This window comes from Magnolia sinica, chromosome 6 (assembly GCF_029962835.1).
Source record: "Magnolia sinica isolate HGM2019 chromosome 6, MsV1, whole genome shotgun sequence".
NCBI lineage: Eukaryota > Viridiplantae > Streptophyta > Magnoliopsida > Magnoliales > Magnoliaceae > Magnolia > Magnolia sinica.
The window spans coordinates 102,029,925-102,048,138 of record NC_080578.1 but is presented as its reverse complement, the minus strand read 5'-3'; the positions used below and the strand labels follow the sequence as shown (position 1 = coordinate 102,048,138).

The window sequence follows — 18,214 nt, the reverse complement described above, 5'->3', positions numbered from 1 at the left end:
CGCCATTCTCTGATTATCTTTAAACCTCTAAATCTGGTTCCTTTCTTTTTGGCCACTGCCATTCAATCTTAGTCCTTTGGGTGCATTAATGTAGATTGGTCTCCAAGTTACAGGCATTGTGTTTTCAACATCCTCAATTTTTTCTCTACCCTCTGATGATTCATCCTGAAGGGAATTGGAAGGAATTTCAGCCCCTAAATCTAGGAAGTAAGGCCCTACATGCTAGCCTAATTTGAACCTAGGGAAACCCATTTTTGTTCAATGCCTCATATTGAGTTTGTATCCCTGTTTGCAGTGTTCGAAATATCGGTATCGCACAATGTATCGCACCCTTGGGATATAGATACGTATCAGTTATCGCACGGGATATATCATTTGTATCGCATAGTTTATCGCACTTTTTGGGAAACATGGGGAAACATTGGGAAAATGGTTGAATTTTTCAATGAAACTTTGGGGATTGTTAAAAAGGCCCTTAATACACACTTTTAAATCATAACATCTCAAAAAAAAGATGCACATAATAAATTTCCTTTGTATAGGGTCCTAAGTTATGCGGTGTTTAACTGAACTAATGCAACTATATTTAAATTGAATGCATGATATTTATAAATATATCATAGTCATGTATAAAAACACAACCAATTCATTGAAAAACAAAATAAGAACTGAAGAAGTAAAATTTGATAAATATACATATCAATGATGGGGACTAGTTGTGGTCTAGACCCACATAGAGTTGCATGGTGGCTCGTAATCGTCATCTCCATCTCGACGGGGCTAGGCATAGTACTGTTGCTCCACAATTCGACAATATTGTGCCCAAGTCATAGTAGAGTGGTACCAATTAAGATACTCCCTGACATAACGCTGGTATTCATCCTCTCCGAACTGAATCAATACGCCCATTCGTGGGTACTGTGTAATCGTCACAGTCTGTAACTGATATGGATCTGGGAAGGGCACATATGAAGCTCCTTGGTATCCATATTGTTGGTCATATCCATACTGCTGCTCATATCCTTGCCCATATGCAGAAGTGAACTCCTGACCAGGGTTGAAAAATGATGTGCCGTAACTGCTGGAGTCACTCATCGCATATCCACTAGGTCCATATCCATGCCCATACTGTGGCACAGAACTCGAGCTACTCTCTAGTGTTTGTGATCCAGATTCATGTTGTGGCCTATAACTCGAGCTCCCCTCCCTCGTCTGTGATCCAAATCTAGAGCCACCTCGCTTGCTACGAATGCTTGTCCCTCATGCATTTTGCTAGCAGCTCCTCAAAATCTGAAAGTATATGAGTCTTCTTTTTCTATAGTAGCTTTTGACGCGTGTACGTTTTATTGTAAACAAGACAAGATCGTGGTTCTCCTGGACGAGAACCATGGTTAGGGTCCTGCGTGGAATGATCGAAATCCTCCTCCCTGGTAAAAGGGCTAAGAGGCCTCTTATCCTGATTCCCACCCGTGTTGCCACCATCCCCGTTACCACCACCACCACCATCATCATCATCCTTACTGTCATCAGAGTCATCGTCACCCTTATCACTGCCATCATCATCACCGGACTGATTTCCCGCATCACTCTGACTCAGTCTCGGTGTCAGACAATGTTTCCCCGCCACGTGTCCCGCGTGATAGTGACTGTCGCGGGCTGCCCTCCGGACTCCTCGTTAATGGGTCGAATGCCTCATCAGGAGACCTCTGCTGCTCCACATGTTTGTCAACATCAATCCCTTGTGTCTCTGCTTCTGCCGCAATATGTGGCTCTGGTCGCCCATCCGAGGTATCTAAGTCATCCGACCTAACCCACTGGTAAACTAGGTCATCCTCCGCATCCTCAGCATATGCATGCTGTCCGACCGTCATCAGGTCCAGTGGGTCTTCTTGTGCTTTTCTTCTTCCTTCCGAGCGGAGCAACCTCTCCCGTAACTTCATATTGTAGTGACAATACACTAGCTTCTGAAGCCTCTCATACCCTATTCTATTACGTTTATTTGTATGTATGAGGGAGAATGTACTCCAATTCCTTTCACAGGGTGACGAGGACACCGTCTGTGCAAGCACACGGACGGCCAGTCGTTGTAAAACCTCACAGTCAGTCCCATACATGGACCACCATTCACCTGCATATCATAAGATTCTTTCATTATCCTAGATTTTCCAAAATAATATAAAAGTTAAGTTTACTATAGTGACTCACATGGCATCATGGCGTTCCTTGACTTCACTGCAGGGTGACACCCAAACATCCCAACTGCGTCTCGGAATTTAACAATCTGTTGATGGCGTATAGCAACTAGAATAAGTATTTAATGATTGAGATGAAGATAAGGAGAATGTAAGTGTGGAACATATTTACCTCACTACCAAAGGTGCCTTTCCCCGGACAGTCGGGGAATAAGTGATCGTACACCTCATGCACAACCCTCTTTAATGAATTATCTTCGAAGAGGTTCCGGCTATAGTGGTATTTGGGATTTAGGAAATACGCTGAAAACCAACATATACACATTAGTACAACCCTCATTTATTATTGCATATGAGAAAAAAATTCATATAGGTACTTACCAGCCTGATGTAGTGGGTGAGAAAGCGTCCTTTCCCAACGATCGTCTATTATTGCATGCACCCACTTATATGCATTGGGAGCTTTAACCATGATGGCCTCTTTCATCAGCTGTATAGACGGATACAACAACCCCATCGACGGATTTGTCTCATTGTCCACCATCCTCAACACCACATAAATAGGCTCTATAATACCTATAACACCACGCACTTTATCCCAAAATGAATTTCCTAGCACCAGCTCCTCAATTCTATAGATTACTTTCGTCAATCTCTTTTTCCATTCTACGTAATCATGAGAGGCGAAAAGCTCTCGTAACCCCTGTTTGTGTTTAAGAAGGCTACTTAAGGCGATATAATTTGTGGCGAACCGCGTCGCTCCGGGGCGCATTATATCCCCACCACACCTCTCGCGCATTGCGGCTAATAACCAGCTGTGGTTGTATACAAAGTTTGTGATAAATCGTGCATCAGTAATTACAGTCTTCACCGACGGCCTATCCCCGATCCCCTCCAGCATGAGATCGATGCAATGGGCTGCGCAGGGGGTCCAATACATATGATACTTGCTCTGAATATCCTTCCCCGCCTTAACAAATGCACTCCCATTATTCGTAACAAACTGCACAATATTTCTCCTCCCAACATCTTGCATGACGTTGTGCATTAGTTTGTAAATGTAGTTAGAATCCTTGATCTTACTACTCGCATCTATACTCTTTAGGAATACCGCTCGTCCCCTGGAATAGACCATAAAATTTATAATCGACATCTTCGTCGGTCCGGTCCAACCGTCACACATGACGGTACAGCCGTACATCTCCCATGACTGCCGATACGAATCAACGTATGTCTTCATTTCTGCATGTTCATCATCCAAGTATTTTCCCATGATCTGTGCGGGTGTGGACGGCTGCACACCCTCACCCCCACGCTGCACTTCACTTGTCATATTTTTGAAGTGCGGGCTTGCAACGGCATTTGCGGGGATTTGATCGTATATAAAAAATTTTGCTATAAATTTTTCAACTTTTTTCCTCACATCCCCTCCACTAAGCATCTCCTTTATTTTCTTTTGTGTCCCTCCTGCCTCTTTGTACATCCTCGGATCTGAAAGTAGATCCGGCACCCGCATGCTACTACTCCTGTCCATGCCCCATATTCCTCCCCGCCTACTACCCTCCCCCAATCCACCCCTAACACTCTCCCCTGCTCCACTCCCCCCACCACGCTCATGGATAGACCCCTCAAATCTAGGCCTACTTATGTCTCACCTCCTATTCTGATCCCTCTCCCACTAATCCCGTATGGACTCTTGAATTGCGCGTCTGTATTCGAGATCATCATCATTATCGAGATCCACTACATCATCCTCACCTGCATATGGTGGCCGCCCCAACTCCTCCCTAATCTTCCTCTCCCGCGCATGTCGTTCATCTTTTGACTTCATATTTTTTTTTAATATGGTTTTCATCTGTTCTCGTACATCCTTTGGGCACTTAGGGCAATCCACAACATTGCGATACCCTCCTGCTAAATGCTCCTTTAGGCGGGTTACCCCACCACTTCTCGATACATGGCCACATAAATCACAATACTCCTGAATCGATTATCAGGAATGGGCCGACCGTACGTCCACCCTATATCAGGTTGTCTCCCTCCTCTTCCTCCCGACATATTTTACCTATAAAATAATATTTTATCTATCCATTGAGATTGGATAGAGTCAAAATCAGATAGATCCACCACTCAGATGGGCCACACCACATGGAATAATGAGATTTGATGCCAACAATAAGTTAATAATTAGGGGTCATCCAATTAGTGGTCATCATTTGAACACTAATTAGACTGAGTGTACGCTGCCCATTAGATCTAGACCATCCATTGTGTGGCTATATACACCATCTAGATCATGCCTATGTGTTGCCCATCAGATGTGAACTATCCATATAGCTGCACAAGCAATCTGGATTGTGTACTGAGTAAACTCAGTTGGGCCCACTGTTAATGTATGTGATTTATCCACACCGTCCATCCATTTTTACTGATAATTTTAGGGGTTGATACCAAAATTGAAGTAAATCCAAAGCTCAAGTGGACCATTACACAGGAAACAATGTGGAATAATGATTTCCACCGTTGAAACCTTCCTAGGGTCGTAATTAATTTTTATTTGTCATCCAACCTGTTCATAAGATCACAAAGTCATGGATGAAGAGAAAATAGAAACATCAGCTTGATCCAAAACTTCTTTGGCCTCCAAAAACATTTTCTATGGTAGAGGTTCAATCATACTGTTGCCTGTAGTGTGGTCCACTTGAGATTTTAATTTGCTTCATTTTTGGAATATAGTCCTAAAATTATTTGTTAACATGGATTAACGGAGTGGATAAAATAAATAAATAACAGTGGACCCCACATAGTTTACTCAGTATGCTAAGGGTACTGAGTTACTCAGTACGCAATCCGCTTCCTTACAAAAGTGACGTGACCAAGTTCTGTGGGACCCGCCATGATATATTTGTTGTATCCGCACTGTTCATTCATTTGAAGATATCAATTTAGGGCAGGACCAAAAGAATGAGTCAAATCCAAGCCTCAAATGGACCCCACCATAGAACACAGTGGAGAGAGTGACGTCCACCATTAAAATCTCCTAAAGCCCAGAAAACAGTGGATCTAACTCATTCTTTGTCTCATGCCTTAAAATGATATATGTAAGTGTATGGACGGTGTAGATACAACACATACATCTTGGTGGGCCCCACAGAACTTGGTGCGTCACTTGAGCAGTCTGGCTACGCGACCCGTCAGTGCACGGGGAGACGGATTGGCTACTCCCCCTGACACCGGCCTCATGGCTGGTGGTCGGTGCTTTGTGGGCTCCACCATAATGTATTTGTTTCATCCATTCCGTTCATCCATTTCTATGGATCATTTTAGGGATTGATACAATAAATCATAAGGATGTAAATCGAAGGTGGACCACACAAAAGGAAAACAATAATGATTGGATATCCACCATTAAAATCCTCCTAAGGCCCACTGTACTATTTATTTGACATCCAATCTGTTGATTGGGTCCTAAAGACCCAGATGAAGGGAAAAAATAAATATCAGGTTGTTCCAAAGCTTTTATGGCTCCCACAATGTTCTTAATGGTCAACGTTAGAGGTGGGCATTTCATACCCGATCCGGTGGATCCGACCCGATCAGACCCAATCCGACTCGATTCGAACAGAACCGGCGGTCAGGATCTGTCAGGATCGGGTAGTAGCATCCAGATCCGATTCTTTTTCGAGTCGGATACGAATATACCCTGTTCCGAACCGACCTGATCCGGGGTCCGATCCAAATGGATCCGACCCGACCCGATCCGGATAGCTTTTATATATATATATATATATATAAGTTTAAGTTTTTTTTTTTTTTTTTTTTACTTTTACAATTTTACCTGAACTGTTTTTTTATCCTACCCAAACAGCTCCTCTCGCCGCCGCGCCGAACCCTAATCACCAAATCCTATTCATCTTCTCTACCCTACCTGGCGTACCCGCACCCGAAGATCTCAAATACCCGGTCTATTTTTACCCTACCCTGTCCCTACCCACACTCGAAGAAGCTTCGCCGCGCCGGATCCGGAATCCCTAAATCGTGTAACATCTTCTCTACCCTGCCCAAGCTCACCGCCAGGAGCTGATCCAAGATCTCTTTAAAGTCTGGCAAGCTCCTGTACGGGGCACCATTACGGGTGGCATGAACAAGTATTGTCTCTTATTTTCTTTGAGCTTTTAAATAAAGTGGTAGATTTATTATTTATGATCAATGTGCTCTTGTGGGTTTTCACATGTGACTATCTTAAACAAGATCTATTTAATGTAGCTGCTTAAAATAAAGAGAGGGATTTTAATATCACTCACTGTTCTTTTAAATCCAGGGAGCTTCTGATTTCTTTCCGTCGGGCAACTGGGCAGAAACCTCAGTTTTTAAAGGGATCTGTCCTTCTCTGTTTTTGTTTGTTAATGTCAACTTGCCTTTCCTGTAAATCTTGATAGTTGCACTGAATTCAGATTTCTAAAAATAAATTTAGAAAAATAGTTACATTGATTAATAAAGCTTTAAATGAATGGAATGGGTCATAGGTGTTTCAAGTTAAAGCCACAAAACTATATATAAATAGTACTGAAGAATAGGACACTTGTGTTTGTATTTGTCCCTTGAAGACAATGAAGACGTCCTGTGAAACCACAAGAACAGAAGGAGCTGATGAGCAAGACTTCGTCCAGGCCTTCAATTTTGAATAAGATATGGTTGATATTTTCGCGTTTAGATTCATTTCACTATCACTGTAATGGAAGATCTGCAAAGGCCTGAAAAGGTGATTGGTTTGAGAAGGTAGTTCTTGTTTGCAGGCAGCAGAAGAACAGAAGGAGCTGATGAGCAAGACTTTGTCCAGGCCTTCTCAAATTCCCGACAGATCCGAACCTGGGCCAATCCGATCCGACTCGGTTTTCTTGACCGAGTCGGACTCGGATCGGTCCAGGGCAACATCGGTTAGGATCGGATTGGGTTAGAGGGCCGGGACTCGGTCCCGGATCTGACCGAGTTCGGGTCAGGCCGTGCAGAAATCGGACCTAGTCGAGTTGGGCCCAATCCGATTCGACTCGGTTCGATGCCCAGCTCTAGTCAACGTTCATTCAACATTGTTTCCTGTAATGTGGTCCACTTGAGTTGTGGATGTGGTTTAATTTAGGGCTCAACGCCTAAAATAATCAGTAAAAACGGATGGACGGCGTGGATAAAACATGTGTAATCACGGTGGGCCCAACAGAGTTTACTCAGTAAGATAATAGCGTACTGAGTACGCAATCCAGTGAATGCCCGTCAGTGATGGGGGCACGATAGGTCACCAAGTTACGTGGGTCCCACCATGATGTATTTTTTAGATCTACACCGTCTATTCATTTGAAGAGGTCATTTTATAGCATGAGCTAAAAAATGGCTCAGATCCAGAGCTTGAGTGGACCCCACCATAGAAATCAGTGGAGAAATGTTTCAACGGTGGAAAGCATTTACCCCATCGATGGGGAAGCGGATTGCGTACTGAGTAACTCAGTATGCTAAGCGTACTGAGTAAACTCTGTGGGATCCACTGTGATTTATCTATTTGATCCACACAGTTCATCCCTTTTAAAAGTTAAATTCAGTTCATATACCAAATATATATATATATATATATATATATATATATATATATATATATATATCTAAATATCAAATAGACCACACCACAGGAAAGAGTGTGAAATGAGTGTCTACCATTGAAAATTTCTAGGGGCCACCGAAGTTTTGGATCAAGCTGATATTTTTTATTTCACTCCATACAAGTCTTTTTTATCTTATGAACATGGTGGATGAGAAATAAATATCACTTTGGGCACTAGAAAGATTTCAACGGTCGAAATCACTATTCCCACTGTTTCCAATGGTATGGTTCACTTGGGCTTTGTATATGCTTCAATTTTAGGCTCAACGGATAAAATTATGTGAAAAAACGTATGGATGGATTGGATAAACCGCACGCATTCAAGGTGGACCACAACTGAGTTTACTCAGTACAATAAAAGCATACTGAGTAACTAGTACGCAATCCTATTTCCATCCGCCGAAGCGGATTGGGCACTATGTATGGAGTAAACTCTGTGGGGTCCACTGTCATTCATGCATTTTATCAAATCCGTCCATCCATTTTATCATATAATTTCATGTCTTTTGAAAGAAAAATTAATCATATCCAAAGCTCAAGCGGACCACACCACCTGAAACAGTTTGAATTGAAGTCTACCGTTGAAAAGTTCTTGGGGGCCCACAGAAGTTTTAGATCAAGATGATATTTGTTTTTTCCATTCATCCATGTCTTTGTGATATTATGAACAGTTTGGATGACAAATAAACATCATTGGGGGCCTTATAAATATTTCAACGGTGGAAATCAATACTTCCACTGTTTCCTTTGGTATGGTCTACTTGAGATTTTGATATACTTTATTTTTGGGCTCCACCCATAAAATGATCTGGAAAAACGGATGGACGGCGTGGATGAACTAGATGCTAAACAGTGGGGCCTACAGAGTTTAGTCAGTACGATAAGAGCGTATGTAACTCAGTACGCAACCCGATTTCCCCATCCGCCCCTCTTTTCATCTTCCCTCTTCATTTTCACCTCCATGGCTCCATCCACGCAGTCCGATCCAGTTCGTCCCCTCAAATCTCGGCCCAGAAGGAACGGTGAGTCGATCCGGTCTGATTCCTCGCTGGAATCTCCGAGAAAAAGGGAAGATGAAGAAAATGGGAAGAAAATGGCACTTACCTGTCAAATGGCTCACCTCCGATCACCGCTACAGCAGGTACCCTTCGATTTCTTGCTCTTTTTTTTCTAATTCAATTTTTTTTTAGATTCTCCATTGCTCAGATCCGATTTTTATGGTGTGTGTGGGTGGTTAGCTACAGTGGGACTTGTGAGTCCCCTGCAATCTACCCGTGACTGTCCGTGCATTGATGTCCAACAATAATGGAGAGGAAATGGCGCGATATTGTCGATATATCGTGCGATATCGCCGATAATATCGGTCGATATCTGGATTTGGGATTTTTTGGTATCTTCCGGAGGTTATCGCGAGTATATCGTCTCGCAGTGGTGCGATACCGATAATATTGGCCGATAGTATCGATATTTGAAACACTGCCTGTTTGCACACCGTATCCACAGTGTCCATCTTTGGTGCAACCTCAACATCTGAAACCAGCTCGGAAAATTGTTCCCATAGGTGTGTGGCAGCAACATGGTGGTAAGCTGGGGCAAGACAGAATAACACTGATAGCATCAAATACTTGCAACATACGTCCACACCATATTGATCCGGCATAGTTGGTGCATACTTGGGCTCAACAAGGGATCCCGCCTCCAAACAACCCCTCGCCAATCTTTCTCTAATGCTGCCATCATTTCTTTCAGAGCTTTGCTAAGCGCACGTGTGTGTGCAATGAATCTCATGTTCACACCACATGTGTACCAGCATGGCTTGTCCAAGATCCAATCCATCCATCCATCAGGTTGGTCCAACCATCTACATGTTTTCCCAAAAACAAATCTGGTCCACTTAGCATGTGGACCCCAATATTGGAACAGGTGTGGTACATTTGTTTTTGACCGATTTAATGGTTAGAGTGGTACATTTGTTTTGCAAATGTACCACTCTAACCATTAGAGTGGTACATTTGTTTTGCAAACTGTGGCCCACCTGACCAGTGCATCAACCTGATTCTTGAGCTCGGGAATCAATATAGTGGTTCTTTCTGATGGATGGATTGGATCTTGGATCTATTGTGCCATGCCTGCACATGCTCTGGTGTGTGCATGAGCCACTTAACAAAGTTCTCTCTTTCATGCTGCGAGGTGTATTGTGTAATGAAACGATCTCATCTAATTTCACACTTTAGGAATTGGGAGCGGTTTGCTTAGCGGCTCTCTTTCATCCGTTTAAACTTGTTTGTTTTGATTGGAGATCCTATTGATTCCCAAACTATTGTTAGCACCCTTGTAGTCCATCTCTGGGATTGGTAGCCCCCATCCTTACAAAACCTATATGTGAAGGTTTGTGTTTCGAGTTTCAAGGAGATGTGCATTGAGATGCTGCACGTAATGGTTAAGATCACTAAATCCATTTCCACAACCTAGATTCAGCTGGCAACTCTCAATTGCATTAGCCTTTTAGTCTCATCAACCTTGAAGACTACTTATATTGGGTTATGATCTGCATCCAGCCTCAGAAAGGCACTTCAGTCAATTCCTTGACATGTTCTTTCCAATCACTTGGTATTAGAAAATGATCCAATCTACCTAACTGGATACCATCCATTGTTTCACTACACGAAATTTCACATTTTTTAGTGGCAAGCGAATTAGCTTGTGGCGGCTCACGAAATATGGGAATTTCCTTTCAGTAGTGGTAGTTTTATTCCATCTTCTTTTCTTGATCGAGTATCAGGTAATGCTAAGATCGAGGTGTTTGCATTTAGAAATGTCCAACATACCAACACCCATAGTGTTCGGATTGTCCTTTCGGGCATTCCCCTTGCCCTTTTATAGCCTTCAACTTGCACCTACTCCTAAACTGTGTGCTTCTTGGTCTCCATTGCACATGACCAAATCATATGAGTCCACTTTCCCTCATCTTATTATCCATTGGTGCTACTCCTAAGTTCCCTCAAATGCATTATTTTCTAACTTTGTCCTTCCTCATCTCGCCACTCATCCATCTCAACATCCTCATTTCAGCTGCACGCATCCTATGAACATGTTGTTCCTTAACTGTCCAACATTTCGTCACGTAAAGCATGGCTGGTCTTATAGTTGTCTCATGAAATTTTCCTTTTCAGTTCAGTGGTACACGACAATCAATAAAACTCCAGAGGCACATCTCCATTTCTTCCACCTAGCTTGAATTCTATTGGCAACATCCTTCTCAATCTCCTAACTTGTGAATTATTGACCTAGGTATTGAAAGTGGTCATTTTTAGTCAACAGTCAGCACTCGTAACTAATTCCTCATGTTCACTTCTATTGCTACTAAAATGCACTCATATTCTCTGTTTTAGTACGACTAATTTTAAATCGTTTTAGATTCTAAAGCATCCCTCCATAAATCTATGTTTTTGTTTATGGCCTCCCTTGTCTTCTCAAGCAAAATGATGTCATTTGCAAATAGCATACCATGGGATCTCTTCCTGCAGATGCCTCGTTAACTCCATCTATAACCATTGCGAAAAGGTAAAGGCTCAATGCCAACCCTAGTGGAAGCCTACAGTAAATAGGAACCCACTTATTTCTCCATTAGTGGTCCTCACATTTGTTACTGCTCTGTCATGCATATCCTTAATCATGTTAATATATCCTTGTCAAACCCAACTAAATTAGCTCTCTTAGGACCCTATTCTATTGATGTAGACATCAGATGACCTACTTGGGTGTATCAAAGACGGAGGCGACCACCCACATCAGCGCAACCCTATTGGAGCTTGAGGAAAAAAAAAAAGAAGTCTTTCTTGTGTTGAAATGGTGTTTTTCCTCTTTGTTTTTAGGGTTTGTGAGAAACCCTCCCTTCCAGGTAGAAGCTTGATTGGTGGTAGATTCCCCCAAAATGTTTTCTTCCTCTTTATCTTTTACAGCAAGGTACTCCACTTCTCTTTTTCTTCTTTTCATTTCCTTACATCTCTTCTAAACCGTTCAAAACCCGACCCAATCCACCTCCTTTCTCTTTTCCCCTACCCTCCATGCGTGGACAAGCATGCACATGCGTTCGTATGGGTTGCCACGTGTGGGCCCCTTTTTAGTACCTACCCTCCTTGATTCTCCTCCAAACCCCCTTCCCCAAACTTGATTTTATTGGTGTTATTGTCTTTTCATGTGGTTGTTGCACTACCCACCAAGGAATTCAAAATTGGTTACGTAACGGCTGTTACGTAACAATAGCGGTCATAACCATTGCGTGTTACGAGGTCGAAACGGCCGTAATAGCCATTACAGAAAAAACAGGTCGTAGAGGCCCCATAACGGTTCATAACAGCTCCCTAACAGTTTTTTCAAAAAATAAAAAAGGATAACAGTAACGATGGTGGCCGTAATGGCCACTGTTATCGTTTTGGAACACCTTACTACCCACGTTGGATTGGAAGTACTTACTTCCAAGGGCCACTGTTACGCCCCAAACCCGGAAATCGGGCTCACAAAATTCTCGATTGCTGAATCCGGTGCCTACAGCCTCCGTAGTACCCCATTCTCGGCTCCCAGCGCCCATACGCCAGATTCCGATTCTGGGATCCTGCAAGGAGGATTTTCCAACGTTCATTTGTCTCATAAGAAACATAACTACAAGTTTACCCAAATCACAAAGGTAACATCATCATCACATATCCACTAATATAAACATTTGAATGCAATGCTGAAAGGGAAATACATATATCGAAAATCAAAGCTCCAAAAGACCGCTGCATGCTCCATGCTCAACGCTGCTGCAACTTAACGCCACCTGCATGCATCTATCGTGCATAAGCTTATAGAAAGCTTAGAGGGTGGTGAAAGTGTGCATAAGGTAAGTGCCAAGTATGTAATACAATGCCATAAATCATACAATATCGGAATAAGTGGAAATACTGACATGATCATGAATCATACGATATCAGAGTAAGCGGAAATATACTGGTAAGTCCATGAGTGCCATCAATCGTACCAAGGCTATGCGATGTAAGGCATGAATGTTAACGGCCATATCAATACAGAAATATGGCAACCCAAAATGCTAAATGCTGCGAATGCAATGCAATATGCTTTGCGAATGAAACGACCAAGCTGGAGTGAAGACAAGATGATAGTACGTAGTATCGCAGGCTATGAGGTCCATCACAAGGGACTTCTATCCAAACTAGCCCCATACCTAAATTTGGATAGCCAGACTCAATGTAATAGACTCCTGATCTCAGGTTAGTCGCACGCCCCAACCGAAATCCTTGCCATTACGAAGGTACACAACAATTAGTTGCGCACCACCAGCCTGAGTGGATTGTGAATGAATGAATGAATGAGTATGCAACTCCTACTCAATAAGTCTACATATCAGTACGGTTCCTCTCTAGGAAATCACCAGGGTCTAGTACACTCTGAACTAGATTGCCACCCCATCGCGTGCAACAAGGTGAGTGGAAGAGACCTCACTATCTGTCTGCCAATATCGGGCCCGACTTATCGATAGCGGACCCATTCCTTGAGCTGGTCAAACTCAGCCTAGCTTTGCCCCCTCCTCTCGAGCAGGTAAGGCCGCACCCCCTTCCAACCGACCACGACACAGTGGGAGACGTGGCCTAACAGTATACGGCCCTTATGCGCTCATGCATCCACTTGGTCTAGGCGTTGGAGCAATCTCTAGAACCAAAAGAGTTTAGGAAATTTTACCCAGGGATATCTATAGCACCCCATGTAGAACAGATTTTCGGTGTCCCATCTAGCCATCCATGATATGCCTGTGGAGGCTACGGCCCTGATGTCGCTAGGGCATACGGTGGTCATATCACAAAATGCGAGATGCACGAGTCATACCATCCAGTCATGCATCAAACCTGTGCGTACCGCGCGCTCATGTGGACAACTCCTATCAAGGAATCCCATAATAATCTGCCCAATGGCATGTGCTATGATCAATCATTCCTCATATCAAGCATACATATGATGCGCATGGGCATAAATCATGGAGTTATACTAAGCATGTTATAAGGTGATGGACTTTATTCATAGCGAAGATGGGCCTAGACGGCCTACACATAACAAGTATGGGCCTAACAATGGGTCCTAGGGAGAGTTACAATGTAGACATTTAACCATCATTGCTCCTACAATATGGACGTCAAAGCATCATTGCTCCCAAGGCATGGCCGCCATAAACATCATTACATGCATCATGGTGGAATCTCACATCGCAATGGGCCTCATATACAACACATTCGGCCCTACACAAAGGCTTCACATACGTCTCATTAGGCCTCACTCGAGGTCCTCATATACATTACATTGGGCCTTAACCCATGGGCAAATACATTTCAATGAGCCTCATATACATCAAATGGGCCACATTATGTGGGCCAACATTCATCAAATGGGCCACATCATATGGGTTGCACCAATGGGCCAATATACATCAAATGGGCCGCACTAATGGGCTAATATACATCAAGTGGGCCACATCATATGGGCCAATATACATCAAATGGGCCACATCATATGGGCCTCATGAGGCAGCCCATGGTTCAACCAAGATAGGTGGGCAGCCATGCACAACATACACATTAAGGTGGGCCCTGCACAAGCAGCAGGTGGGCCTGCACAATCCATATAGGCCCCACTAGATGGACAACCAGGATATACAATGCATATATCATGGTGGGCTCCATCGCTGATGTCCAGCAAGGATAAAACACATACATCGTACGGCCCCATGGTTTGGTGTAGATATACAACACATACCTCAAGATGGGCCTCACATGCACCGTATTGGGCCTCAAATACATCACAATGGGCCTTGCCCATAGGCCACGAATACATCACAATGTGCCTTGCCCATGGGCCTCGTATACATCACAATGGGCCTTGCCCATGGGCTTCAGATTGAAGCAGGTGGGCCCCATCATATGGGCCTCATACAAGGCAGGTGGGCCCTATCACATGGGCCTCAAATATACATCATGATGGGCCTCATGGATGGGCCGCACCAATGAGCCTCAAGTGGGCTTGGACCACACCAAAAATCATTTCAATAGTTGTAGGTGCAACATGTTTATCACTGTACACTATCATTCCATGGGGCACATGGCCCACTAATGATAATCAGCATTGTCCAAACATTGTCCAGGTAAATTAGCACCATCCAAACATTGTCCAGCACCGTCCAACACAATCTGGCCGGTGTGGATGAAATAAATACATCAAGGTGGGGCAAGACCACACCGTCCAAACAATCCAGTACGTCCAAACATTGGATAGCACCGTCCAGCACAATCTGGACGGTGTGGATGAAACAAATACATCACGGTGGTGTCCACACATCCACGTGGACGGTGGATAAAACACGTACATCGTGGCTAGCCCCACCGTCCAAGGTCTGGACGGTGGGCAGTATGGATGAAACGCATGCATCATGGTGGTCCCCACCGTCCAGCAGCTGCTGGATGGTGCTAGATAGGACCCTTCATCAAAGTAGGCCCCACATGGCTTGCTGACGTCAACGTCTAGATGATGGACGGTTTGGATATAACAGTACCCATGGTGGAGGCCCACAGACCCTGCTGACGTCACTGCAGTGGGACCCACAGAACTTGCAGACGTCAATGCAACAACCACACTGCTGGGATCCACCATCCCTCTAACGGACGGCTGGAATACAAAACATATATCAAGGTGGGTACCATCCCACACGTACAGCACGTGTGGGGTGGGCCCCACACGAGCTGGAATAGGATGGACGGTGGGATACAAAACATACATTATAGTGGGGTCCACGAAGCTTGCTGACGTTATCAGCAATTGATGTTGCTGGGGCCCACCGTCCCTTTGGACGGTCTGGATGTAACATCACCTCATAGTGGGCCCCACAGAGCTTGCTAACGTCACAGCAGTGGGACCCACAGAGCTTGGTGGCGGCAATACACCAGCTATATAACTAGTGTGAGGTGCCTAGCCAATCCGTTCAGCCAGGTGGGTCCCACATGGGGCTGGATGGCATGGATTTCTTACATACACTAAGGTGGGCTCCATCGTGATTGATGGCATGGATGCACACATCAGGGGGGCCATCAAACAAAAAAAGGAGGGGGAGAGAGAGAGAGAGAGAGAGAGAGAGTAGCGAAGGGACACCGCCACTATGGGTGCCTCTTTAATACAAATCGTACATCAAGATGCATCCCACCATACAGAAGCTGCATTGCGATGTTAGTCAATTTCAGAGTAAGCTTCGTTTTCTATGCGTTGAAGCTTGCATGGCTGCAGGTGTATGATCCACACTTCTGTTTTTTGGTCAACGGTAACATCTAAGCTTCATCCCAGATGGGATCCTACCTAAGGTGTGTATCTTTTAAGTCGAAATAGAGATAACAGAAATGCCACTAGTTTTTGTACAAGAAAGGAAGCTGCTCGATCTGGACATCCCCAGTTTCTAAAGGTGGATGGAATTAAAAAGGGAGTGAACAGGGACCGAACACTGTACACCTTACACACACACACACCCTAACTTCACGAGGATTTGCTGCGAGGATTTGAGCGCTCGACGATGACAAATCCTAGATTTAATAGCAATGATTTTGCTCTCGGTAAGAATCACTCCATTATCGAGCATGAGGAAGGAGAGTGGACTAAGGTTCTTCCCAAAAAGCGCATACAGGTGCCAACAGGAAATAGTAGAAGCAAATACGCCCACTACCCCACTCTTTTTCTTAAAGGCTACCCGCAAGGATGGTACCCCATCAACCTCGAAAAAAATTTTGGCCGAGCGGGAGCTGTCATGGATGTGGTGATGCCCAGAGACAAAGTTACTGGTGTCTATCGTGGCTTCGCCTTAATTCGTATGAGCAGCGAATCGGAGCTGGCAAGAGCAGTGGAATTGCTCCATGGCGACAGTTTTGATGGCAGGAAATTGTTAGTCCAACGAGCTAGATATGGCCCTGAAACACTACCCAATCTCTCTTCCCGACGACGTTTGGCCCCTAAGTCTACCCCCATTGCGAAGCCCCGTCAGCAGCACTTTTCTCCCTCTACAGCTGATATCATCTATGCTCCTACTTCTGGCCATTCCTTCAAAGACGCTTTACTTCTCGGCAAGAGTCCTCCCACGGACCCTTCTTTTTCCGTCGCGCCATCAGAGGGACCCATTTTTAACTCTTCCCACCAGTCTCTCAAAGCAGAAGGAGACGACTTACCGGATGACACCCTTATCATAGATCAAGCGAAGTTCGAGAAAAATAGGGTAGACCTGGCCAAATCTGCAGTCATCATCACGAAAGAAGGGGCGTCTATCCCCATTGTTAGGGACTGGATCAAAGACAAAACTAGATTTCAATACGGCATTTCCGATCTGAAACCCATCAGCTCTAACGCCCTTTGGGTTCAAGTTTGCCCAGGCCTTACGCCCGACCTTCTCTCTACAGTGGGTAACCTCCATAAAGCTGGCCCGATCGTTAATATCATGTCGTGGGAGGAATATTCAATCTTTGGAAAAGAAAATATATGGGTCCTCATTTGGGACGTTCCGCTGAAACTTTGGTACGATGAGTTTTTTATAGCGGCAACTTCCTCTCTGGGATTTATCCTCGAAATGGACTCAAAAACTCAGCTCAGGATCGAGCTAGGAGTGATCAGAGCTAGAATCCGAAGGAAGAAAGGGAACCCTCTCCCCGATCACATTCGCGTTAACGCGGACAATCGGATTGTGCTCCTCCCGGTTCAAAAAGAAGATCCTTCTACCAACCATCTCCGATGGGGTGATGTTTGGCGTACCAGAGACAGTGGCAGTTTTTCCTCGGAGCATCGCCAGGATCCCATCGAAGAAGACGGAGCACCGTATACATGCACCGGCGGAGCACCGGATCACGGTATTTTCAAAGCGCCTGCACCCGCAGACTGGCATGACAGTCACTTGTCACCTCCCAAGTTACATGACAGCTCCCCGAGGCGTTCATCTTTTTGCATTCCCAAAGCGCCTGATGCCTTAGGCGAGAAGCTTCGGCACACTCTGCACCTTGCGACACGTGGTTCGCATTCAACGGATCTCCTGCGTCGTGATAATCCTACGACGGAGAGACAGACACGTCACCCGCCACCATTTCACTTCCCGATAGCCTTTAATGATGACAATTTGTCCATTGAGGAGAGACGCCACGTATCCTCTGCAGCCCTTACCGAATGTTCCACCCCCGTCCACGTGGACTCCACTTTAGCGTCCCCAAGACTCATGTCCCTATATGAACTCGGGTCCGTGGATCTGGGTCCGCTTTCGACCCGAATTCGTCTCCCTCATAGCAAATCGCCTAATATTACAGTC

At 44.6% G+C, this 18,214-nt stretch overlaps 2 protein-coding genes across 3 annotated transcripts in view; one reads left to right on the top strand and one right to left on the bottom strand.

Moving 5' to 3' along the window:
- The window catches only part of LOC131249316 (prefoldin subunit 2), a 39,148-nt gene that overhangs the window by 13,049 nt on the left and 7,885 nt on the right, over positions 1-18,214 (top strand). The window lies entirely within an intron of this gene.
- On the bottom strand, positions 1,501-3,706 carry LOC131249315 (uncharacterized). Its single transcript, XM_058249992.1, has 4 exons — positions 2,574-3,706; positions 2,365-2,495; positions 2,206-2,281; positions 1,501-2,128 (listed from the first exon to the last, which is right to left on the bottom strand). The coding sequence occupies exons 1-4, from the start codon at positions 3,673-3,675 to the stop codon at positions 1,584-1,586; spliced, it is 1,854 nt and encodes a 617-aa protein (XP_058105975.1). The 5' UTR covers positions 3,676-3,706; the 3' UTR covers positions 1,501-1,583.